This window comes from Zeus faber (assembly GCF_960531495.2).
Source record: "Zeus faber genome assembly, chromosome: 6".
In the NCBI taxonomy this organism is placed as follows: domain Eukaryota; kingdom Metazoa; phylum Chordata; class Actinopteri; order Zeiformes; family Zeidae; genus Zeus; species Zeus faber.
This window is the reverse complement of record NC_137201.1, coordinates 11288423-11315490: the sequence shown is the minus strand read 5'-3', so window position 1 is coordinate 11315490 and position 27068 is coordinate 11288423. Positions and strand designations below refer to the sequence as shown.

The following is a 27068-nucleotide window of genomic DNA, read 5'->3' as shown; positions in this document are numbered from 1 at the left end:
ACACACACACACACACACACACACACACACACACACACACACATTCATGCATAACTTAAAAAGAGTATAACATTTACGACCTCATTTTTTTTGTTACAATTGCACCAAATAGAGCAATGTATATCAAGTGGTTAAAAAAGTGTTTTTTTTTGAAAGGGGGGATAAAAAGACCTTCAGACCGGGACGCCAACAGGGCAGTTGGAACGGCGGACAAGGACATGGCTCTGCAGGGAGGAGAAATAGCTCGGAGGGGGTGGCGTCCTTTCATTCTTTTGTTTAAACGGCGTTTCCTGTCGCAGTCCAGTGCCGCTTTGGCGTCCGTGCAAATGAGGTTTTGACTGATATGCAGAAAGGGCCCGAATGCTGAGGAATTCCGAGTGAAGCGGGCCAAACCGGGAAACAAAGCCCACCCGAAATGAAGAGTCAATTTTAACTTTATCGAAACAAACAGACAACTACATTTAACATGCATCTAACCGGAGGCCTTTACAGTGTGTATGGCTATCTGGAAGCTCCCCAGCCCCGACCCCCTGACCCCCCAAGACCAGTCGGGTTAAGATGGTTCTCATGTCTCAGCTATAATTAGAAAGTCTTGGGAAATGTTCTTTCATTTTATGAGCAAGGTTGACTAAATATACTCTTACTCTAATGCCAATCGATCTGAGCTGCAATTGATCCAGCTGTGTCTATATTAACTGAAGGTATAGAAAATTCGGAGGAATTCTTCCTGGCCTCAGTTTGGTTTTGGGCGTTTGTGGTATGTGGACGGGATGGTTGTCATGACATGTTCCATCTGCTCCTGGCTAATTCCACCTAGCCTCCTCTCTACAATAAACTGATGTCTACAACCCATCGTCGTCTGTGTCTCTGTCCCTGGAAACTTGGGTTACTTGGGTGGCGTGTGGTCGGCGAAACTGCCACAGACCTAAAAGAAAAAGTCGGACTTAAGCTAATTCATAGATTGGACTCCTTCATAGACAGTGCAAAGCTTCAGCTTACCAACCCACTGGACACCTGGTTGTGAGCTGAGGCTGTTTTTCAGCAGCTGAAACGACATTTTGGGCTCCGGGGACAAATTGCTGCCTGTTCTTCTTCCTGCAGCCTGAGCGTGACTCGCCCTCACAGGAAAAATTTGACGTTATCTCCGACAACTGCAAACTCAATAAGTGCCACGACAGCGACTCCTGGTCACATGTCCAGCGTCATTGAAAGTTCGAATATCCTAAAGATTCAAGATTCAAGATTCAAGAGGTTTATTCGTCACATACATATCATACTTTCATACATATATGCAGTGAAATGTAATGCAACGCTCCTGGTGATTACACACCATATGTCCGAGGAAAATTTCTTTCTACTAGACCAACTAACTGATTCCTAAAACGTAATACAGTAAGTCGAATACTTATAGAATAAAGTAAAAATATATAGAATAAAATAAAATTAAATTAAATTAAACGGAATAGATAAAAGGAATAGGCTTACGTATATGGGATAGACTTATGTATGTATATGGGATAGGCAATTATGTAGAGATATGTGCATTAAAGTGGAATGTGAATAAAGTGAGGTAGTGTTTGTGGGATAATACAGCACAGTATACAACAGTACGGCACAGCAATACGGTAAAACCGAACAACCCAGAACAGTGACACAGTATGCGGTACAGTATCCTACATTAGTTAAGGTAATGTGTCTATATAAACATGATTCACTGTTGCCCCGACAGCAAACATCAACAGAGAGTTGAAAGTCTTTAAACAGAGCAATAAAATCAGTTGTACCCGTGCCATTTTTTCCCTCATTTGGGGGGGAAAGGTATTGAATGCATCTTTACATGAATTGGACCAACATCTTAATGGCTTAATGGACACAATGATCACAAAGGTTTTTTTGTTTATATTTTTATTTAGGCAAAGCAGAAGAGCACATTTACAGCCTATGTCCCTTCCATTGCTGGACTTGCAAAATTCATATGCAAGGCTGGTTACGAGCCTTAAGAATTTGTAATTACAGTCTCTGCACAGAAGACCTATACAGTATATGCATACACTATCAGTGGGTTAACATTTGGTTTACACAGGTTAGCATTATGTGTTGCACAATAGTGTATTTCAGTTCTTTCATTGCAATAATTAACAAGAGGAGACTTGCTATTATCAAATAATATCAACGAACAATGCACATGATTATAGGTAAACATTCGGAAGTTCATCACCTAATCTGAGTAATCCATAGCAGGTTTATATTGGAGAAAACAGTAACCAATTATTCACATAAGTGAAAAAAATATTTTTTTCCTACATGTGGGACAATTTACATTTTACAGATTTAGCGGAAGCAAACAAAGTGAAGATTCTTCAACATAATGTTCGGAAAGATGCATGCTATTTAATGTGGAAAAAACATTGTGTCATACAATATACATGGTAAAAAAAAGGAATGTACAGCAGTTCATCGCGCATATCCAGAACAATGCTTCTTAATGTAAAACAGTGTAAAAGAAAAAATCAAAAAATAAAATCACAAAAGGTGTCATGGAGATGTCATGTTTAAATTGCCCGCATGTTGCTGTTGAATGGGGGAGAGGGGGACGAGAGCGACAGTCTCGGTCAACCATGACGGACTGAATGGTATTTCAATTTAGGAACGTCATCATTTGGGATGGCGTCTGTTCTTTGGAAATAAGACAAGGGGGCTTTTCTGAAGAATTTGTAAGTGTCGCCGTGGCTCCGTCTCTCCCCGCGGCCCATGGGACGCTGGGTTAGTGATCATTATCTCAACATGGCTGCACTGATAACATCACTGCTTCCACTGCTGTCAAATGCTCGATCACAGAATACTGAGCTCTACTCCAATCTATCAACTGTTATTATTAGAATTATTATTATTATTCCCACACCACCCAAACCTCAACACATAAGAAACAATCAAAAAGGACATATAACTCTGATAATGAGCAACAAAAAGCAGTAAAACAGTTAAAAAATAAGTTTAATATTAGAAAAGTCACAGATCAAATTTTTCTTCTTTCTACGCAGATCCAAAGGTGCCACGATAGACATTCAAAAACGTCTCAATGAGGTTTCAAAGAACGAACGACTCTTGCGGTGAAGCGGCTGTTCCCAGTTATTTATTTCCCCCTTTATCTCAGCATGTATAGCTCAAGTCTGTATAACAAGTCATTAAACATAAAAAAAAAAAGTAAGAGGTAAAAGTAAGTGTAAGGATTCCCTTGAAACAGGCGACACGTCATCACTACAGTAGGTGTCGCACGCAAACAGAAAGATGTTTACATCGCTTTGGGAATAGGATAAACATGAAATTCCAGTTAATGATGGTTGGACAGAATTTGCATATAGATGCCTCTAGGTTGTAAGGGCGTGTGGGGTTAACGCAGCGACACAACAAGATTTGTTGTCTTCTTTGCTTAGATCACATGTTGTGTAAGTGTAAAGAGTAGTTTGGAAGGAATCGATCCCCAAGACAATGGTTTTTACTTTGTCCCTTATTTAAATGTCGGTATTTAATAGGGTACGGAGGGCTGGCTACCTGGCTACAACCTGTCGGTGGTCACAGGGACATTCATGAAAACGACCAACAGGCTGAATCGCATGACTTGAAAATCAACCAGCCGTTGTTTAAAGCACAAAAAGAACTGTCGCGCTCTAAAGGTGGGTGGGTGCGATGGAGAATGCCTCCGGATTACTCCAACTACTTTGTCAGTAAAACGGCTCTCCGTAACTCGTTCGGATCAGGTCACAGAATATTCACAGGATGATTAAGAAAGTAAACAGGAGGCCCGGGGAGAAGTCACAGTAGATAAACACTACAGCACGACACCGCTGTAGCAGCTGAGATCCGACGGTCTCTCTCTCTCTCTTTTCTTTTTTCCCCCGACGCGTATTTATAAATAAAAAGCATGTGAAAACAATATGAAAGGGACAACGCAAAGATGTCAGGAATGGTAGTGCACACGCTTGTCTGAGTTGTTAATCAAATCAAAGTTGCACCTTGTTCGGTGTAATAACTTGCAAAATCTGCTTTTTGCGGTAACAGTTAGCAGGGTAAGGGCATAGGCACATGGATATATATATATATATATAGATATATATATAAAGATATATATATATAAAGATATATATATATAAAGATATATATATATAAAGATATATATAAAGATATATATATAAAGATATATATATATATATCAAGGTAGCTACCGGCTTCTTCAGTAAGCAAGCTTCTATTAAGAAAGGCTTACATTATGGTTCTCTACCGCAGTACATTTCCATATGAGAATGATAGATTGATACACATTGATGCAATGTTAACATTTCCAAATGGGAATCTACTTGTAACTCAACCCCACTCTTGAGCTCAATGGCTCAACCTGCACATTAGGCGTACAGTTTCCACGGTGCAGAAGTAAAAAAAAAAAAAACGGTCCTGGCCAAAGTCGAAGGTCAGGAGTATTTTTTTTTTGTTTGTTTGTTTTTGTTTTCACCCGCTGGAACCTACGTGATGCAAACCTCGAGCGTGGGATTGTGGGACGTTCCGTATCACCTAAGCGCATATGATACAGGTTTGGCTTTTGGTCAGTAGCCAGCGAGTTCTCCGAAAGACCTGGAGTCCTCTGTAAAGCGCGACTGGAGCTTCTTCCATTTCGATCCAGGACACCTCTACGACACCTTTTCGGTTAGGTTAGACACCCCAGACTTTCTTCTGCTGGAAGTATGCGTCCAATCGGGCCAAAGCATATTCCTACAATGCATTGAAATACACAGGGTGAGCCTCACATTAGCTGCGGTCACAATACAACACAATCAAATTCAACAAAAACAAAAGTCACTTACCATATATCCAAACTCAATCGTGGAGATTCGGGCCTGGATGATGGACCACATGGCCCAAAATAAGTGGGACGCCAGGGCAAACCTGAGGTCAAACACGGACATGGAAGCATGAAATAAACGACACAATGAATGAATGAGGTGGTTAGTATGGTACCTAGATGTATCCAGATCCTTGCTCACCTGTTCACCTCCACGTACAGCTCTTCCATCAGAACCCGCTGGTCCTCTTCACTCAGGTTGTTGAAACCAGTGTCTGACTCGCTCAGGTAGCTTCTGATGAAAAGTAGCTGTGGATAGACGGCACAGGGTCACTCCCAAACTGACTACATGGCAACCGTCTTCGAATAATAGCATTACTTCTTAGTCCCACAAAACTGGCCTTTCCGGCCGTACAAACCTGTTGGGCTTTGGAAGGGTAGTTCTGGGTGTCAACCTTGAAGAAAGGGAACTTGTCGCAGGTGTAGTCGTACATCCACTCGCAGAAGTGGTTGCCGATGTCGAATCCCCTACGATGCGAAAGGGATCGACGGAGGCAGCGGAATAAATGGATGGGGAGATGGAGAAATAGATGAAGAAAAAGTTAGCAGCAAAAAAGGATTGATTCACGCCTTGATTATGACATTTCTGTCCCACCGTGACTTAAAAATCGGCATTACGTAGCAATTCAGGATGCTGTAGAAGTTGCTTTTATGAGGAATACACAAATATCCTCTCATGGCTGTCGTGGGGGATAGGGAGCAGCATGTGATCGCCCTCCTCATACAAACAAATGCACACATTCACACAGAGCAACGAAGCAAACGTTCAACAACGGCAACACACAAATAGGTACCACTGTCCCCTTTTCCACATGAGGTATGCATAAAACCTCTACGGAGAGATTGGATTAACCTCTGCCTATGACTGACCCGCTTGCTATGTGCAGCCTCCACGGATGAACCTCCTCCTAATCCATTCCTCATTGAAGAATCAGATGACATTGTTGCATAATTCAACCCGAAAAAGGGGTTTCAGTGTCCTCAGGGAAAAAATGTCCGAGAATGCTACGTGACCGCCGCACTGACAAAGTGCATGTTTAAACAGTCATTCAAGGACACTCTTGATGCGTGCTGTGGCAAGGCCAGGGCCCGTAAATGAACGAACCCATAAATCAACAGGTTTAGAATTGTGCACGCTTTTGAAATCCCCAGTGTCTTATCTCGTCTTATCTCATCAGGTTTTGTCAGACGGATGTTGGGTAAAAGGTAGAGGAGCTCATAACCTCTCTACGCTTACGGAACGGTGTGTGGATTCCTTAAGATAACGGGCCAAATTTATAACGGTTGCTCTGTATTTTCTAAAGTCTTTTTTCCCACTCAATGAGGTTCTTCCTCCACCTTGGTTCTTATCTATACTCCTGGACTGGAAAAATACCAGTGTGCTACCCTGTGTGTGTGTGTGAGTGTTATTGTAAATATCTAATACGTGGGTGGACTTCCGTGGTGTTATCGTCCAGCTTGAATCCCCCACGGCTGAGAACCCCTTACAGTGCAAGATCTCAGGACCCCTGCCAAAGCGGTTACCCAGAGACACCTCACCCGAACAAATTGGACAGGAGCGGCCAAGATGCCTGTTACCCAGAGACACCCAACTGGAACAAACCAACGCCGCGCGGAGTGGCAAGATGCACACACCTTTATTTCCATTCTCGCACCTCGTCTCCGGAAAAGGAGCGATCATCTGCTATCAATATGTTTGACATGCGACAGTATGTGTCAAGAAGTGTCCGTACGTGTTGCCCCGAGTACAGCTACGCACGCAGACGACGCATGACGCAGGTCACGTACACCCTCCAGGGAATGCGTGTGACGCGCACCGTACTGTACGTTCTGTCGAGACTTAAAGGGGGGGAGGGGGCGGTTGTGGGGGCCGTTCTAGGAAACTAAGGCTGAGGGAGACCGGGAGGGAGAGAGAGAGAGAGAGAGGGAGCGAGAGGGCAGTGGGGGAGGAGGAAAAAAACAAAACAAAGGGTGCTTTGAAGAGAAAAAACGACGACGCCGCCGCCGCCGCCGCCCGTTTTCTGACCAAAACCAAAAAAGGCACCGTCGCACACAAGCGGTTGTGGAGAAAACACGCACGTACAAACACATAGACGTGCAGACACACAACACGCTCCTTGGGTTTCACGATATCTCCCAATTCGATTTAATTATCTTCGTTTGTTGCCGATGGGTTCTGGTCACGTCTGCTACGTTACGGTGGTTCTACACGGTTCTGATTCAATGAGGTGAAAATGATCCGTGCAGCCTTATGTGGGGGGGGGGTCTGGCCTTTCCATTCCCTTTTTTTTCCCCCTTCTATCCCAGCTGCCCCGCCAGCGCATGGTTACATAACCGGAATTAATTTTTCAACAGCGGAACCGTGTTTTATCCATGTGTTTAGGAAATATGCATGGTAGACCGAGCCCCAAGCTGGCTGCATGTTTATCCTCGCTCCGTCTCTGTTTGTTGGCTCAGTATCTAGGTCTCTCTCTCTCTCTCTCTCTCTCTCTCACTCACTCACTCTCGCCCCCGCCCCTCTCTCTCTCTCTCAGGAGTGCTGAGGCCAGACTTGTGGGAAAAAGGAAAAGACCTGGCTTTTGTCCTCGACTGCGTTCTGCTGAAATGCAGATGGATGAGCAGTTGGGAGACGAGATAAAAGGGCGTAGAGGACGACAAGAGACCGTCTAAGCGAGGCGTCAAACACACGCGCACGCACACACACACACACACACACACACACACACACACATTGCAGTCACAGCAATTATTCTTTCGCCTCAAGGGCATTGCACAGCCAAGAGGAGCACCATGACACAGCAGTACGACTCCACTTAACGTGTATTTACTTTGGGTTTTTTTTTTTGCAGCCAAAGACAGCTGATTAGCAGATCGCAAACCTGCCTAGTATTAAAAGCAGATTGCCAACTTGATGGCACATTTCAACTCCCTCAAGGAAAAACCCTTTAGTTATTTCCAAATACCAGAATCCCTCCAGGTCAACGCCAATGGGGCTACAAAAACAGTGCATTCAGTGAATCAAGTTTGCTCGCTATTTGTGTGATGGTGTCGAGTCACTGTGTTAGCGCGCACTCACCTATAATTGTAGCTGCTGTATTCAAAGTCGATGAGCATCAGCTTCTGCTTGTCTGCGCTCTGACGGCCGTTCAGCAGCAGAACATTACCTGGAAGAAAGATGGGTCAATTAGGATGTTACCTTTATCTGAAGCTTGACAGTCGCAGGGGATGCTGTAAACTTACATTCAAACGGAGATCATGGGTTTACATTGTTGGCTGCATTACGAAACGGCAAATCTTTGTGAGAATTCAAATTGGTACACAAAGTAAGGTGTTCCCATCGTCCTATTCAGTCCGCTACTTACACTTGAGACACATTTCCCACATACCTTCTTGACAGTCGTTGTGGCAGAATACAACAGGAGAGTTGGTGGATTCGAGTAGTGACCTGCGCAGACAAGCGAAACATTTAAAAAATGAGGCGCGTTTCAATTGGGCTTTGTTTGAGAAGAGTCTGCTTGGGGCTCAAAAAAGGTAAAAGAGTTCCACGTCAGCGCTTAAGGCCGTCAGCGTCTCTCAGTCAGCGGTGCGGGCGACTGAGCCAACATCCATCTTGCCCTCTCAGTATTCACGCATGCACACGGCTCCTCGTCCTGAGCTCTCTACCCCAATATATAAGATGAAAGGAAATACACAATATAAGAAAAATACATTAACTAACCCAACCCCTGACATTTCAGACAAAATGAAATTCCATTGAAAAATATCCATCTGAAGCCAAGCTGTCCTTTTATCTTTCACACAACTATAATACTTACACCTACTGCTCACTTATCTACTTACACCTACACAAAGCTACACATTCAAAGATTAACCGGTGTCTGCCTAATAATATTAGGATGCAACTTAAGTTGACATCCTAATCCTAAATTGACGGTCCTAAGACGCTAAGCTGATCTTAAGTTGACGGTATGAACATTTATGAGGGTCAGTGTGTTTTATTGGACCATGGACTCTCCGCATCACATCAGATTATTCAATGACTGCATATCTGCATTCCTCTGCTATCTGGGAATCAACCCAGTCAACCCAAGACCCAATTAGGGAATAAAGCCGATATGGACGGCTCTGGCGCAAAGTTCCGCCGTGGCTCAGTGGGCTGCAGGTGGAGAAAGCCTCGACGGGGCGGGTTCCACGTTTATCTCGTGACTCATTTTCAGCGAGTCGTTAAAATCATTAACTCTGCTCTCAGTACATTTCCTGTGAGGGCAGGCTACGCAGGAAACTTCCATCATCGGAGAGATGTTCCATGAAGTTTCCGTCCACGTGTCCGGGAATGTCCACGTCAAGGTTGGTGATGTATTTTGGTGTGTGCGTGCGTGTGTGTGTGCGTGCGTGCGTGCGTGTGTGTTCTTACTTGAGCAGATCCATCTCATGAGGTAGGTTGTAGCTGAGGATTCGGTTGAAGCGACGCAGGTGCGACTCTCTTGTGAAGGTCAACCTCATGACTTGGTTCAGGTACCTGGTGAACATGTTCCAGTCACAATGCCATACTTAAAGACATTTCCGTCACTTATTTCAAGTGGGAAAAAAAACAAGGGGGGAGTGAGTGGAAAGGGCTTACTTGTCCATTGTTCCGAAAAGCCACTTGGGCTCCTTGTTGAAAGGCATCCTCATGCCGTGGAACTTGGCCATCTTCTCAGCGACCTCCGCCGAGATGCTGGGCTCTGCCAGCTCACACGTGTCCAGCTTACGACTCTGCAAGATTTTTATTTTTTTTTTTATAGAGGACTGAGTTTTGTACGGTTGGTTAAAATAAACAGTGTTACAGTTGTTGTTTTTTTCAGAAAAAAGCGGGGATTCGCATGATCTTTTCTAATGGACTATGTTTTGGTGAAGCCGTCCTCTTGGCTTTTTCGAGGTGGCTCGACCTAGAAGAAAGGAATCATTTTCGTGCTGTGACCGCCCCTCCCCTCGGTGCGACGTATGTCAGGGGTTCTCACGTTACTTACAAACTGGTTAGCTGGGAAGAATGCGAGGGCCGGCCGAAAGATAAACACCAGTTCAAGGCTTGAAGGCCAAGGCAGATATTCACAGCGGGATGGGGTTTTCTTTTACGAGCGTTTATCTGTCACATAGTAACTCTTTTACAGGGCGTTGCGAACACATATTCCTTCTCGAGTCTGTTTTTACAATATTTGTCTTCTCGCAGTTTACTACCGTTGCTGGCTAAGTGATAAATAGTAAGAACATGGTGAGAAGGACAGATCAATATTGACAATCCCAGGGCCTGAGAGGAATCTGCTTTGTCCAAATGTGCAGGAAATGTTGTCAACCAAATGGTGGTGAGCAAATTGCACTTGACTTATGGTTTATTCATTTCGGAGCCCTGCGAGAGAGGCCTCCCAAATGAGGTCTGTGTCGCATGCACGCACGCACGCAGACACACACACACACACACACACACACACACACACACACACACACACACACAGAGCCCTTCCTGTCCTTTACAAGCGTGCATCATGCACAGATCTCGCTGAAGCCAACGAGACAGTTGAGTTGCAGTTAAGTCCGTACGCCGAAAAAGACAACAGCATTTGTACACTTACAGGGATGTACTGCTCCAATCGGCCTTGAGGGAAAATGCCGTAGAGCTTGGGTCCCAGCTCCCTCTCTGCTAAGATAGCAAACATCACACTCTCCAGCACCATGGCCTCGGCACCCTGAAATGAGACACAAACACATAAAAAAAATATACACATATAGAAAAAAACATAAAATGCACACATTACACTTAATGAGGCTGGAGTTAAAATCTGTCACTTGACATTCATGGCTGCAGTCTGCCGAAATATGGATGTACCCGGAAGAAGAATGGAGAAGTATGCAGTTAGGATTACTCAGGTTCACACTAGTGGTGTGTTTGGGTGGGGGGCGGGGGGGACGGGGGGGACGGGGGGGCGACAAGGAGTGGATTGTTTTTTCTTGGGTTGAAAAAGGGGGGGAGGGGGCACTGGGAGCTCCAACCGGTTGCTGTTGTGGCTAACAAAGCGTGTCGGAGGCCCACCTGCCTTTCTCACACGTCTCGTCTCTCACACTGGCACAAGACACGTGAGTTTTGCGGCACCGTGCTCGGCTTCCCTGGAATCCCACCTTAACTAAACGGTGAGACAGTCTGCCTCTGAGAAACACACCACAGCTTGCTGAGGCGGAGGCAGGGGGCTGGATCAGGACTCTGGGGTGAGGTGGGGGATTGGGGTTGGCTGTGAGCCAGGGAATGCGCCCCGTGCAGGCCACCCTGCAGGAAGCCAGCTCTGAGGAAACAATGGCCGGTGGCCTCCGAGATGCTCCGTGTTCGGAAACACGTGCGGCGGAATAGTCTCCCGAACGCTTCGTTGCACCGCGCGGCGCCTCGAAAAGCGGCTGAGGAGTGTGTGTTGCACGCCGCTGACATTTGGGGGGGTTTGGGGTTTGGGGTTTGGAGTGTGTTCTCTTAGGGCCACGCTAGATAATTGAAAACAGGCATGGTGTAAATATGTTCCCCCTTTAAGGAGACACTGTAGAAATGACTTACAAACATCTGTGATCAAGAGAAACCATTATAAATCACGAGTAAATATGATCATGTTTACTACACCAGGATTCAAGTATATTTAATTGCAAATAGTCATCCTTTTTAACATTGTGCGTATGTACATAAATAAGTATTACATTAATAAAACTGAAGAAAAACATGCTATATAAAATGCGAACCAATTGGCTGTCACATACAGTGGGGTGGGTTTATTGATTTTCAAATGTTATGCCAACACCCTGACTGAACAGTTGCACTTTCACAGTGCACGCGCCTCTTTTCGTCGAGCTCGTGGGGTGGAAGGGATGCACTTCCTCGAGAAGCACATGCGGAAATGAGGAAGTCTTTCGATTTTACACTGTTTCTGCGTCACTTTAGTTTCATTTGTTTGAAATAGGATGTTAAGTCTTTTTCAAATAGCTTTTAGTCCAAAAGTTAAGCAGCAGAACATTAAACTGTTAAGCTGTTTATTACAGTTTGCCATGCACAGCAAACACTAATAAAAATGTAAAAAAAGCTATAAAAAGCTTTACATGATCGTGTAAACTAACAGTAATAATAGCAGGACTTCATGAAATTAATCAGCATCTGGTGTATGTATAAAATGAAACCGATCGAATTTAAATGACACACCACTGAGAAATGCGCACTATGTGAGATGCACGCTGTTAAACGCTGCTTTGTTCTCTCAAACCTCCTGCTGGAGTAATCCCTTTTACCGTATTATCAGGCCGTCTGTTTGTAGAGCAGAGTAGGTTAGAGATAGCAGACATGCAAAACCGCCTCCCTGTACTGTATTTACATACACCAGAAGATCATTTTTTAATGAGACGATTTATTGGGATCCCACTGGCAAACGGTGTAATGCCAAACTCCTCCAAATGACAAAGTTGAACCTTCATTTGGAGCCTTGGAAGGCTTGTAGTACCTCACAGGCGGGAATAAACCGATGATTAGTGAAGTGCCTGCCCCTGGTGACAGTGTTATCGTAAAGGGACACGTGGTCAGCGCTTCTGTTGAGGCTTAGCTGAGCCAAGTCTTCTCTGGGGACACTGGAGTCGCCGCCCGCGACTGTGCGCCGGCCGGTGGGTTGCCACGGCACCGCATGCAAGCAGTAGTCAGATATTGACTAGTCGACAGCCAGTCAGTCCTCCAGTAACCTCCTTTCCGTTTCCTGTGACCTATTTCATGTGTCGGGCCCGGTCTGCGGTTTGTTAACCTTGCTCTCTCTCTCTCTCTCTCTCTCTCTCCCTCTCTCTCTCTCCCTGCTAGACTTTCTACCCTTCAACAGTTAATGATTAACCGATGATTCCTGTTTAACTAGTGAACCTTCTGGAGCCTGAAAACTGGACATTGCTGATTATTCTTTCAAATACCTTTCTATAAAAAACAAAAAGTAATTTCAGAAAAAACAAACTCTTGGAAGTTTTGCTTCCTGTTATCACCAGCCCCCGCTCGCACGTGGTATGTCTCAAGACAAAACCTCAAGGCGGCTCTCTCAAGCCTACTCTGACATCAGATCCTGACCTGGACCTCGAAATGCATTTATAATTATTATTATTATTATTATTATTATTATTATTATTATTATTATTATTATTATTATTCAGGGTCCAGCCTGTTCTCTGAATTTTGAGATCTAAAAATATCTGGAAGACGACAATGGCAGAAGCTACAGACAGAGTTTACATCTCGTTTGAACGGTATGTCAGAAAGACATACCGGTTGCCGTTTCCACTAAATCAATCCACATACGGAGCAGATATCAGTGAAAAAAACGTAATTTGAGCTCAAATATTCAGCCGATCCTGCTCGACTGACATGGCACTAGACGTACACGAAATGAACGAGATGAGACTTGCAGTGAGATGCTTTATGATGTCATCATACTATTCAATATAAATGTAGAGGTTCTGATTGAGAATGTCCATTCACACAGTGTCCAGTATGCGGCGTAGACTCCAGCGCTCTGTAGTGGTTCGAGATTGCAAACGACACGTATACGTGTATATTTATGTACCTTCTTACCTGGTAGGTTTCTGTGGATCTGTCCTATGATATTTTATCTCTCTGGTCCCCATTACTTGGCCTGATTAATGAAAAACAAAAAACACGTACCAAAAACGAATAAACTGGACGCTGTGTATTGCTGCCTGCAGCTAGATTCATGATTATTCTTACATGGGTATTGGTAATCTGTGGTGGTGGTATTGGTAATCTGTGGTGGTGGTGGTGGTGGTGGTGGTGCAGCAGGTGTGCTGCTATGACCTTAATACCCAGTACTGGAGCAGACACTAGTGTTAATGGTGGAAGATTAGGGTCAGGTCAGCCATGGGACGCTCTTACAAGGTTTCAATATGGGGCAAGTGTCGTAAGTCAACTGCATCATGCACTGTAGAAGAGTTTCAATGGAAATTTTCCCGTGAGCTGCAAGACCTTGAAGAGTGTTAAGATCTTGTGTTTGACGCTTTGTTTGGCTTTGGTTTGGTTGGTTGGTTCTTTTGGCACACGAGCAATGGAGAAGCCCTCTGAACACACACAAGAATGAAGACACCACACATTGGCTTGTCATTGCTTTTACTAAGCTCTCAAGACACATGGGTTTTGCAAGCCTCTGCTGTCTGACCTTCAGGGTGTATGTACTTGGTTCAGCCTAAGTCATGGCAAATAACATGTCGCTTAACGTTAAAATGAATAAATTAAATTGTATTTCCTCAAGGTCTGTCCCAGGGAGTTGTCTCCATTGAGTGGGAGCAATGGCTGTAGGGTGCTACCCTCCAGCTCCACTTGAACTTTTCCCGAGGTTGGAAGGTGGAGTCGTGAAATGCAGTTGTAAAAGCCCAGCCAAAAAAAAGAGGGCTAAGGTTAAGCAAGTCCAGAAATTTCTTTCAAATGGCTGCTGCCTCAGTTCACACAACCCCCCCATATCACCCCTTGCCTCCCTCCGTATGGGCAGAGAGGCCGAGGTGAGCCGAGGAGACAAATCTTCACAGAAATAGGAACCGTTTTAACTCCCGGGAGTCTGCACACGGCTGCTCCTTCATTCACTTACCTGGAAGTGATTTTCCTTGTTAGACTGTTGGGAATCCCCTTTATTACAGGACATCTATCAACAAGAGAAAAAGGAAAGAACTTTCCATGAATATGTGCATCTCTCTTCACCACCATTATGTTCAAATAATAATAATGATTAAAAAAAACAAAAACTTAATGGCCCCCGCTGTGTAGACAGCACAGTTTGAGTTAAACAAACAGCAAAAACAGCGAGTCAATGTGGAGAACTGCAACGTTCTATTTTTGAAGGACCCCTCGGACTAACTGTGCAGTGCAACAGCTAGAGAGAGAGAGAAAGAGGGGGGGGGGGGGGGGTGTAGAGAGAGACATTCAGTGCAGACAGGTCAGACAGTACACACATGGATGGCAGGTATATTACAGATGAAAAATAATCAAAATAAATATTTTTGCAGCTTCTCTTGGGAGATTCTACAGACATTCTACATACTAAGAGACAAAGTATTTGAGTTACACCGATACTCTTTTATTGAGACGACACTGATGGATACCGCATTTCGGCTTTTCAGATATACATTTTTTTATTTGAGGGTGGGGGGCACTGATGTATTTTAATAAGGATGGCACCGTCAACATGTTTCTATTGCTTAGTAATGTTTCCCCTTGGGTATTAAGGTCTTGCTTGAGTCTGTGAGAAGCCTCATTCACAGTTATTTTTATCATATGAGCTTTTTTGATGAGACATCTATAATTTTCACTGTCAAAACATGGCGCCGTTACCTTGGTGAAGAACACAGTGCCTCTCCGATACCCCTCGCAATAAAAGTGTTCATGCGTCCATAAGCAATTAGGCAGATGTCCGTTAATACTTAATTTAGAACACATTAGAGTTTGGGTGATTGCATACATAAAATATAAATCACTCAAAACATTAAGGACCAGACGGCAATAAATGATTACATATCAAGGCAAAGTAGGTCATTATTTTTGTTATATATTCCTTGTTGGTGGAAGACGCCGACTGCAGAAAGGGTAAACAACACCTTTATTCTATATTTCATCATTCTGACCAGCAGCTGATTAGAAAATGCTGAGGTGGCAATGCTGCCGTAGTCTGGTGAAAGGACGTGGAGGTCCTACTCAATTCACTCAATTGGTGTGAATGTAATCAGGTCTGGTCTCGGATAGCGATGATTCATTTGTTATCCTCTAGGTGACTGGCTGGTATTAGTGTTAGCGCAGAATGTGTCAGCCACCAGGTGACTGAACTCGGGACACAAGGCCACGTCATCTCGTGAGATAAAAATGGCTCCGTCACCGCATGCGGAATCTACTTAAAGGGACGGTACAGAAAAAAAAGGAACTCGACATTTATTTGCCGTGCTGTGAAGCAAACAAAACGTTATCTTGGATTGTGTTTTTTTTTTTTTGGCACGCTGGCAGGGTTTACGATGACTTTTTAGGTCAGCGTTTTTTTGTTGTTGTCGTTTGCTCCCAAAATACTGCCGATTCTGTTTTCTCTTCGGTATTTGGTCTTGCGCATACGAGTGAGAAGCCGATGCTTTCAACAAGAGGGGGACAGACAGGAGAGGCGCTGTAGCACAGATTTCTCCATACTGTATCTGTACCAGCAGAGACGGCCGGCGCTTGGTTACATGTGTATGCTACGTCTTTGTAGTAGGCTGAGATTTCAGAGATCTCATACTGTACCGTGTTTGTTTGGTGGTTTCACCTGGGAACAAGAGTGCTCAAGGCACGCTCCTTGGGCAAGCCTACGGCAAAGAACACATGCATGTACAGCCATGGGGGTACATCACTGCACACAACAATGGCGAACATGCGTGCACACATGCACGTGCACTCACATACACGAACGCACGCGCGCGCGCACACACACACACACACACACACACACGCACGCACGCACGCACGCACGCAACCACGCACACACGCACATTTACAGCACTACATTCTGCCATTCACTTACATTAAGCACATCATCTGAATGAACATACACACACCTAACACACGTACAACTTCTGGTGGTGTGACTTTCACATCACACACTCGTTTTTGGCAGCTGTACTAAAAACTGATTTATTTTATTTTAGATATGCAACAATATTTGAGGCTGTTTGCTGACAGCCCTCGTCAGACATTGTTTCCTCTTTGAATGAAAAACTGACCTCATGAAACATTACATAACATCGTAAAGTTTTAAACACTAAATAAACTTCTTTTTTTTCCAATCTGACAGGGCTGGCAGGGGAAGCTAGCTCTCACAAAAGCGGTTGAAATGCTTGGAAACACACCTGCAAAATGGCCCCATAGAGGCGCAGGAGGATGCTTCTTGGTTCATCCCCAACAGTGTCCAGGCTGTCAGGGAGCGAGCAGAGGAAGAGCTTGTTGCTCAGACCTCCCCTGATGGAGAGAGTGACACAAAAAGATGATTGGTGCATTCCTACTGGTATATTTTGTCATATAGCTTACGAGTAGTACAGGACTAATGCCGATTTCTAAATCCCCCCAACAAAGGGTTATCTATAAGCATTACAACACTCAAAAATTAAGGAAAATAAGGAGGCTAAAAATAGATAAGAGTTATGGATAAATACTGGATAGACAAAAATAATAATAATAATAATAATAATAATAATAATAACAATACAAATAATAAATACATATTTATGGATAGATACTGGATATAACAGACACTGGATATAATTTTTCTACTACTACTACTACTACTACTAATAATAATAATAATAAATATGTATGGCTAGATATTGGATATAATAATAATAATAATAATAATAATAATAATAATAATAATAAAAACAACAACAACAATAATAATAATAATAATAATAATAATAATAATAATAATAATAATAATAATAATAGACAAAAATAGACCGTTAAACAATAAACAAGCAACCTAAAGATTAACCGAAACAAAATAGAAACATTTGGCATTATACAAGAAACCTACGGAATTCACAACTAGTAAACGATCATATCATCATGATGAAATACATAACGCTGACACCATTTTAAACAGTCCTACCTTATGATGGTGATGTGGAAGTCGTCCTCGGAGACGGCTTTCCAGGCGCCGTGCAGAAATTCCCTGCACCACAGAAAGGCCTTGTGCCTGGTGTCTGGGTCCGGCTGCTCGGGGCGTGGGCAGTCCTTGCAGAGCTCCTCGGAGTCGGGCTGCACTTGCAGCGCGTTCTCGGTGACCAGGAGACCCAGGGACAGCGACGGGGAGGAAGACACCCCGTTAATGAACTTGGTTTTCATTGTCAGGAGATAAAACGAAAGAGAAGCTGCGGCCGAAACGAGTCAAGTAAACCGTGGTCTGTATTTTCGGAACGTCGTGACTTGGAACAAACACGGCGCGTCGGTTGTTTTGGCGTCTTTTTCGTTCTCACGCTGCGGGGACGGCAGGCGGCGGAGGGCGACGATCTCTGGCGTCGAATGACCGGAGCGGCCGCGGATGCTGCTTATGAGCGGGGCGGCTCTGTGACGTCACAGCGCCCGCCGCCTCTACTCCGCCGTCGATTGGCTGGCGCAGGGCACAGCCCCGCGTGCACTCGCACAAGACGGGAGCCAAGCTGTTCTCACGTTCCTGCCCGCATGTTGTTTCTATTCTATTCTATTCTATTCTATTCTATTCTATTCTTTTCTATTCTATTCTTTTCTATTCTATTCCATCTTATTCTATTCTATTCTATTCTATTCTATTCTATTCTATTCTATTCTATCTTATCCTATTCTATTATATTCCATCTTATTCTATTCTATTCTATTCTATTCCATCTTATTCTATTCTATTTTATTTTATTTTATTTTATTTTATTTTATTTTATTTTATTCTATTCTATTCTATTCTAATCTATTCAATTCAATTCAATTCAATTCAATTCAATTCAATTCTATTCTATTCTAATCTATTCTTTTCTATTCTATTCTATTCTATTCCATCTTATTCTATTCTATTCTATTCTATTCTATTCTATTCTATCTTATCCTATTCTATTCTATTCTATTCTATTCTATTCTATTCTATTCCATCTTATTCTATTCTATTCTATTCCAATCTAATCTATTCTATTCTATTCTATTTTATTTTATTTTATTTTATTTTATTTTATTCTAATCTAATCTAATCTATTCTATTCAATTCAATTCAATTCAATTCAATTCAATTCTATTCTATTCTATTCTATTCTATTCTAATCTATTCTTTTCTATTCTATTCTATTCCATCTTATTCTATTCTATTCTATTCTATTCCATCTTATTCTATTCTATTCTATTCTATTCTATTCTATTCTATTCTATTCTTTTCTATTCTATTCTATTCCATCTTATCCTATTCTATTCTATTCTATTCTAATCTAATCTATTTTATTTTATTTTATTTTATTTTATTTTATTTTATTTTATTTTATTTTATTCTATTCTATTCTATTCTATTCTATTCTATACTATTCCATCTTATTCTATTCTATTCTATTCTATTCTATTCTATTCTATTCTATTCTATTCTATTCCATCTTATCCTATTCTATTCTATTCTATTCTAATCTATTCTATTCTATTCCATCTTATTCTATTCCATCTTATTCTATTCTATTCTATCCTATTCCATCTTATTCTATCCTATTCCATCTTATTCTATTCTATTCTATTCTATTCTAATCTATTCTATTCCATCTTATTCTATTCTAATCTATTCTATTCCATCTTATTCTATTCTATTCTATTCTATTCTATTCTATTCTATTCTATTCTATTCTATTCCATCTTATCCTATCCAATTCTATTCTATTCTATTCTATTCTATTCTATCTTATTCTATTCTATTCTATTCTATTCTATTCTATTCTATTCTATTCTATTCTAATCTATTCTATTCCATCTTATTCTATTCTAATCTATTATATTCCATCTTATTCTATTCTATTCTATTCTATTCTATTCTATTCTATTCTATTCTATTCTATTCTATTCTATTCCATCTTATCCTATCCAATTCTATTCTATTCTATTCTATTCTATTCTATTCTATTCTATTCTAATCTAATCTATTCTATTCCATCTTATTCTATTCTAATCTATTATATTCCATCTTATTCTATTCTATTCTATTCTATTCTATTATATTCTATTCTATTCTATTCTATTCCATCTTATCCTATCCAATTCTATTCTATTCTATTCTATTCTATCTTATTCTATTCTATTCTATTCTATTCTATTCTATTCTAATCTATTCCATTTTATCCTATCCTATTCTATTCTATTCTATTCCATCTTATCCTATTCTATTCTATTCTATTCTATTCTATTCTATTCCATCTTATTCTATTCTATTCTATTCTATTCGAATCTATTCAATTCAATTCAATTCAATTCTATTCTATTCTATTCTATTCTATCTTATTCTATTCTATTCCTTCTTATTCTATTCTATTCTATTCTATTCTATCCTATTCCATCTTATTCTATTCTATTCTATCCTATTCCATCTTATTCTATTCTATTCTATCCTATTCCATCTTATTCTATTCTATTCTATTCTATTCTATTCTATTCTATTCTATTCCATCTTATTCTATTCTATCCTATTCCATCTTATTCTATTCTATTCTATTCTATTCTATCCTATTCCATCTTATTCTATTCTATTCTATCCTATTCCATCTTATTCTATTCTATTCTATTCTATTCTATTCTATTCTATTCTATTCTATTCTATTCCTTCTTATTCTATTCTATTCTATTCTATTCTATTCTATTCTATTCTATTCTATTCGATTCGATTCCATCTTATTCTATTCTATTCTATTCCATCTTATTCTATTCTATTCTATCCGATTCCATCTTATTCTATTCTAATCTATTCTATTCCATCTTATTCTATTCTAATCTATTATATTCCATCTTATTCTATTCTATTCTATTCTATTCTATTCTATTCTATTCTATTCTATTCTATTCCATCTTATCCTATCCAATTCTATTCTATTCTATTCTATTCTATTCTATTCTATTCTATTCTATTCTATTCTATTCTATTCTAATCTATTCTATTCCATCTTATTCTATTCTAATCTATTATATTCCATCTTATTCTATTCTATTCTATTCTATTCTATTCTATTCTATTATATTCTATTCTATTCTATTCTATTCCATCTTATCCTATCCAATTCTATTCTATTCTATTCATTTCTATCTTATTCTATTCTATTCTATTCTATTCTATTCTATTCTAATCTATTCCATTTTATCCTATCCTATTCTATTCTATTCTATTCCATCTTATCCTATTCTATTCTATTCTATTCTATTCTATTCTATTCTATTCCATCTTATTCTATTCTATTCTATTCTATTCGAATCTATTCAATTCAATTCAATTCAATTCAATTCTATTCTATTCTATTCTATTCTATCTTATTCTATTCTATTCCTTCTTATTCTATTCTATTCTATTCTATTCTATCCTATTCCATCTTATTCTATTCTATTCTATCCTATTCCATCTTATTCTATTCTATTCTATCCTATTCCATCTTATTCTATTCTATTCTATTCTATTCTATTCTATTCCATCTTATTCTATTCTATCCTATTCCATCTTATTCTATTCTATTCTATTCTATTCTATTCTAATCTAATCTATTCTATTCTATTCTATTTCATTCTATTCCATCTTATTCCATTTTATCCTATCCTATTCTATTCTATTCTATTCTATTCTATTCCATCTTATTCTATGCTATTCTATTCCATCTTATTCAATTCAATTCAATTCAATTCTATTCAATTCTATTCTATTCTATCCTATTCTATCCTATTCCATCTTATTCTATTCAATTCTATTCTATTCTATTCAATTCAATTCAATTCTATTCAACTATATTCTATTCTATTCTATCCTATTCCATCTTATTCTATTCTATTCTATCCTATTCCATCTTATTCTATTCTATTCTATTCTATTCTATCCTATTCTATCCTATTCCATCTTATTCTATTCTATTCTATCCTATTCCATCTTATTCTATTCTATTCTATTCTATTCTATTCTATTCTATTCTATTCTATTCTATTCTATTCCTTCTTATTCTATTCTATTCTATTCTATTCTATTCTATTCTATTCTATTCTATTCTATTCGATTCGATTCCATCTTATTCTATTCTATTCTATTCCATCTTATTCTATTCTATTCTATCCGATTCCATCTTATTCTATTCTATTCTATTCTATCCTATTCCATCTCATTCTATTCTATTATATTCTATTCCTTCTTATTCTATTCTATTCTATTCTATTCCATCTTATTCTATTCTATTCCATCTTATTCTATTCTATTCTATTCCATCTTATTCAATTCAATTCAATTCAATTCAATTCAATTCAATTCTATTCTATTCTATTCTATTCTATCCTATTCCATCTTATTCTATTCTATTCTATTCTATTCTATTCCATCTTATTCTATTCTATTCTATTCCATCTTATTCTATTCTATTCTATTCGATTCTATTCCATCTTATTCTATTCTATTCTATTCTATTCTATTCTATCCCATCTTATTCTATTCTATTATATTCTATTCTATTCTATCCTATAACATCTTATTCTATTCTATTCTATCCTATTCCATCTCATTCTATTCTATTCTATTCTACCCTTCTTATTATATTCTATTCTATTCTATTCTATTCTATTCTATTCTATTCTATTCTATTCTATTCTATTCTATTCTATTCCATCTTATTCTATTCTATTCTATCCTATTCCATCTTATTCTATTCTATTCTATTCTATTCTATTCCATCTTATTCTATTCTATTATATTCTATTCTATTCTATTCTATTCCATCTTATTCAATTCAATTCAATTCAATTCTATTCTATTCTATCCTATTCCATCTTATTCTATTCTATCCTATTCCATCTCATTCTATTCTATTCTATTCCATCTTATTCTATTCTATTCTATTCTATTCTATTCTATTCTATTCTATTCCATCTTATTCTATTCTATTCTATCCCGTTCCATCTTATTCTATTCTATTTTATTCTATTGTGTTCAATTCAATTCTATTCTATTCTATTTCATCTTATTCTGTTAAAGATGTACTAGAATTCAACATAATAGAATAGAATAGAATAAGATGGAATATGTTCCATTCTATTCCATCTTATTCTATTCTATTCTATTCTATTCTATTCTATTCTATTCTATTCTATTCCATCTTATTCTATTCTATTCTATTCCATCTTATTCTATTCTATTCTATTCGATTCTATACCATCTTATTCTATTCTATTCTATTCTATTCTATTCTATCCCATCTTATTCTATTCTATTCTATTATATTCTATTCTATTCTATCCTATTACATCTTATTCTATTCTATTCTATCCTATTCCATCTCATTCTATTCTATTCTATTCTACCCTTCTTATTCTATTCTATTCTATTCTATTCCATCTTATTCTATTCTATTCTATCCTATTCCATCTTATTCTATTCTATTCTATTCTATTCTATTCTATTCTATTCTATTCCATCTTATTCTATTCTATTCTATTCTATTCTATTCTATTATATTCCATCTTATTCAATTCAATTCAATTCAATTCTATTCTATCCTATTCCATCTCATTCTATTCTATTCTATTCCATCTTATTCTATTCTATTCTATTCTCTTCCATCTTATTCTATTCTATTCTATCCCGTTCCATCTTATTCTATTCTATTTTATTCTATTGTGTTCAATTCAATTCTATTCTATTCTATTTCATCTTATTCTGTTAAAGATGGACTAGAATTCAACATAATAGAATTGAATAGAATAAGATGGAATATGTTCCATTCTATTCCATCTTATTCTCTTATATTCTGTTCTAGTATGTTCAATTCTATTCCGTCTTATTCTATTCTATTCTATTATGTTAAATTCTGTTCAGTCTTATTCTATTCTGTTCTATTATATTTCATCTTATTAAATTATTTTCCATTGTTATTCTATTCTATTCTAGTATATTCTATTCTATTATTGCATATTATAGTATATTATACTATATTCCATTTTATTCAATTATATTCCATCTTATTCTATTCAATTGTATTCCATCTTTTCTATTCTATTCTATTTCATCTTATTCTATTTCATCTTATTCTATCTTCCATTCTATTATATTGCATCTTTATATTCTATTCCATTCTATTATATTTCATCTTTATATTCTATTCCATCTTATTCTATTCTATGTTATTCTATTGAATTCCATTTTATTTTATATTCTATTCTATATTTTTCTATTCTACTCTATCGTATTCTCTTTTTCTACTGTTCTATTCTATTCTATATGCAAGTTCAGGTTCAAGAGATTATTTGTCACATACTTGTTGGTACTGAGATTTATTGTTCATTTCTATATCTATTTGTATCTATTTGTCTGTCTGTCTGTCTGTCTGTCTGTCTGCCTGTCTGTTATTATTTGTTTGCCTTATTTTAATGAAAAGCCCTTTGAGTGTTGTGTATTAAAGGTGCTATACAAATAGAGGTTATAATTACGATCATTACTATTATAATTATTAGTAGTAGTAGTAGTGGTACATGCCCGGTCAAAATGTACGATTTTCTAAGGCATTTGAATGTCACAGTTTAACAAAATGTCAGTGGTTCAGTCCTGTGTTGTCCATTGTCTATTGTCCCACAATGGAAGACGAAACTGCGGGTTAGTCATAAACCGGTGAAAGACAGTCTTTGTGACTGAGTCACGGAGCCCTTAGGCCCTGCACGCTGCTTTGCTCGCTGTTCGCTGAAAGTTTATTCACATTACACGTGTCATGTGTCCAAATTGCACCAAACCTCCTCTTTGCAATAAACCGATGTCCACACCCCATCGGCGTCTGTGTCTCTGTGCCGGGGGGGCCCTAAAAATTTCCCTTGGGCGGCGTGTGGCAGGAGGCACTGCCACAGCGGTGCCTAGCGCTGGGGCTCCGGCACGGGGGAAGGGACGCAGAGCCGCCGCCGAAGACGCCCCGGAGCCACCAGCGGGTCAACCGGCGGCCCCAGCACCAACCCTCTCCCGACTGACTGCAGTGCCCAGCGGTCTGGGGGTAGGAAGCATGCCGCAGCAATCCACCATGGGTAACCGTCTGCAGCTAGCTCCTCCGCCCAGCAGCCATCGCCGGGACCATCCGGCAGCCCGGCAGCCGGGCCGCCCCTCCGAGCGGCCCCTGCAGCAGCCAAGTCCCGGCTACGGCGTCACCAGTCGGCGCAGCGGGCCCGGGGCCCCGCACTGCGGAAGGGAGCAGGGAGCAGTCTGTCGGCGCCGTAGTGTAAGCAGGCCCGGTCGTCCGTGCCGCTCCGGGGAACCCAGGTCCTCTGGAAGGGGACCTGTTAATTGTTTTGGACATTTGTTTGTATAAGGTATGGCAACCCTGTTTCAGAGTCCGGCGTTTAAATTATTTAAGGGGTTGGCCCCCTGTGTCAGCGTCTGTAGCTTTAAGCATAGCAACCCTGTGTCAGAGTCTGTTTCAAACATTTTGTTTCACTTTTGTTCTCTCTATGTGGTGTGTGGATGGGAGGGTTTGAGCAGCCACCCCTGACGCTCGTCGGCCACCCATCGTCCGTGTCTCTGCGCCGGAGGGCCCTGAAAACACCACTGGGGCGGCGTGTGGTCGGAGGAACTGCCGCATTATTATCGTTGGCTGCCAGTCAAAGCTTGACCGTGTGTCAAAAACAAAGGGGGACAAATGAAACGTGTTCTCGAATTGACTTTGGTCGGACAACACATTACTAGGCCTATCTCCTCTCTTTGCTCGGGTATACGACAGTTGAGCCAAAATGGGAAGTCATGCCTTTGTCAATGGACAAAGGCATGACTTCCCATTTTGGCTTCCTGTCACGACACTGTTCAGACTTGAAAAACGATACGACTGGTCACGCTATTTTTTACCTCACTGAAGTTCAGCCAGAATATTCCTGAGCCAGACATCGCTAGTTGTTTGTTAAATACACCTCAAGCCCATTCTGTTTGACAGCATATGACTGCGTATGCATAGATCTACTAAATGCACTCAAGCCAATTATCAGTAATTGAGCCAATTTTCTTAACTTCATTAAATGAAATCATCAACATCATCATGCATGATGTCATAGCCTCATTTTATAATAATGTCCGGTAGACTTACACTTGCTGCATGCTACGCTACGCTTACGACGCGACGCCACGCTTGGTGCAATTCCTGGACCTGTTTGGAAGTAACTTGCCAGTAGCATGCCATCCAGGCTGAACACCATCACGGTAACAGACTTGACTCTCTGTGTCTGATCACTAAAGTGTGTTCTTTGATGCTGATTTGGCGGCGATCGGGAACATTAAAAAACAGTGCACGGAACTTGATGCTTTCAATAACAATCTTATTAATCCTGAACAGTGGCCCCACTCAAGATTAAGTGACAAATCTCCGTGGATTAATAACAGTCCGCAAACTCATGAGATCATGTAAAGCAGCTGAAAGTTTGCACGTAACAGTGGTGTACGTACTGAAAGAAAAGCTCTTGTTTCAAAGCCCCATTACAGGAGGCTGGAGGTGACTAGAATGTTGATGTTCTGATATCCATTTACACAAAAGTCTTGTCATTTGACTTTTCCTCTGTAATTAGATAATAAAGAAGAAACAATCTGTAAATTTAAGTTTTAACCGGACGGACCCGCTGATAATTTATTCAGACACTCGCTTCAGCCAATCAGGATGGAGCCGCCCGCTAATCGTCTCCTGAAATCAATTCAGCAAGACTGATAGAGGTCCAGTGAGGTAAAAAACCCTAATCGGCTACACCTCCTTCATATAACTGTAGTTAGAGTTACTGCAGATAGAGTTACTGCCGATAGAGTCCACCCCTTAGGGGCTACACTCCTAATGGTTAACCAGAGGTGGAGACCCCTGATACTAAACTCCTCGCTGGACTCGAACATGCCCCAAGTGCGTAACGGTCCAGGGTGAAGGCTGAAGAAACCCAAGTTGACAATGAACGTAATCTACACACACTGTGACCCTGGCAATCCATTGTGTGTGGACGGAGGCAACTCGATGCTTACCACCTGTCCACGACAAGTCCCACCCCATCCTGGCCCATCCCGTCAGGGAGGCATCTGTGAAAACCTGCGCGTAAAAAGAGACTCGACCCAGATGCACACCCTGTGTGAGGGTCTGGGGTTTTCTCGAATATGCTAGATCTCTATGCACCACCAGCCAACGTAGACGGTGGTGCACCGGGTTAAACCGGAGCCCTCCAAGCCATCGCTGGATACTGTGCATGTGTAGCAGGCCTAATGAAACTACCGCATGGGAGGCCACCAGCAGCCCGAGCAGCCTCATGATGGTCAGTGCCGTCACTTACCGGCCCACCCTAACACGCCCAAGGGCGACATAATGTCTGCTCTTTGTGGTTCCGACAGTCGAGCCCTACAGTAGAAGTAAGTAAAATGCCAGATACTGTAGGTCACCAGCTGGCTGGGTATGGGAGTGCTCTTCTCCC

The 27068-nt window shown here is 40.4% G+C and overlaps 1 protein-coding gene across 1 annotated transcript; it reads right to left on the bottom strand.

Annotated features, from left to right (window-relative positions):
* Positions 1 to 1900: 1900 nt before the first annotated feature.
* On the bottom strand, positions 1901 to 17986 carry chka (choline kinase alpha). Its single transcript, XM_080002472.1, has 12 exons — positions 17548 to 17986; positions 16793 to 16901; positions 14521 to 14574; positions 10504 to 10617; positions 9516 to 9649; positions 9309 to 9413; positions 8281 to 8339; positions 7971 to 8058; positions 5254 to 5362; positions 5037 to 5143; positions 4857 to 4938; positions 1901 to 4764 (listed from the first exon to the last, which is right to left on the bottom strand). The coding sequence occupies exons 1-12, from the start codon at positions 17781 to 17783 to the stop codon at positions 4705 to 4707; spliced, it is 1257 nt and encodes a 418-aa protein (XP_079858598.1). The 5' UTR covers positions 17784 to 17986; the 3' UTR covers positions 1901 to 4704.
* Positions 17987 to 27068: the final 9082 nt, after the last annotated feature.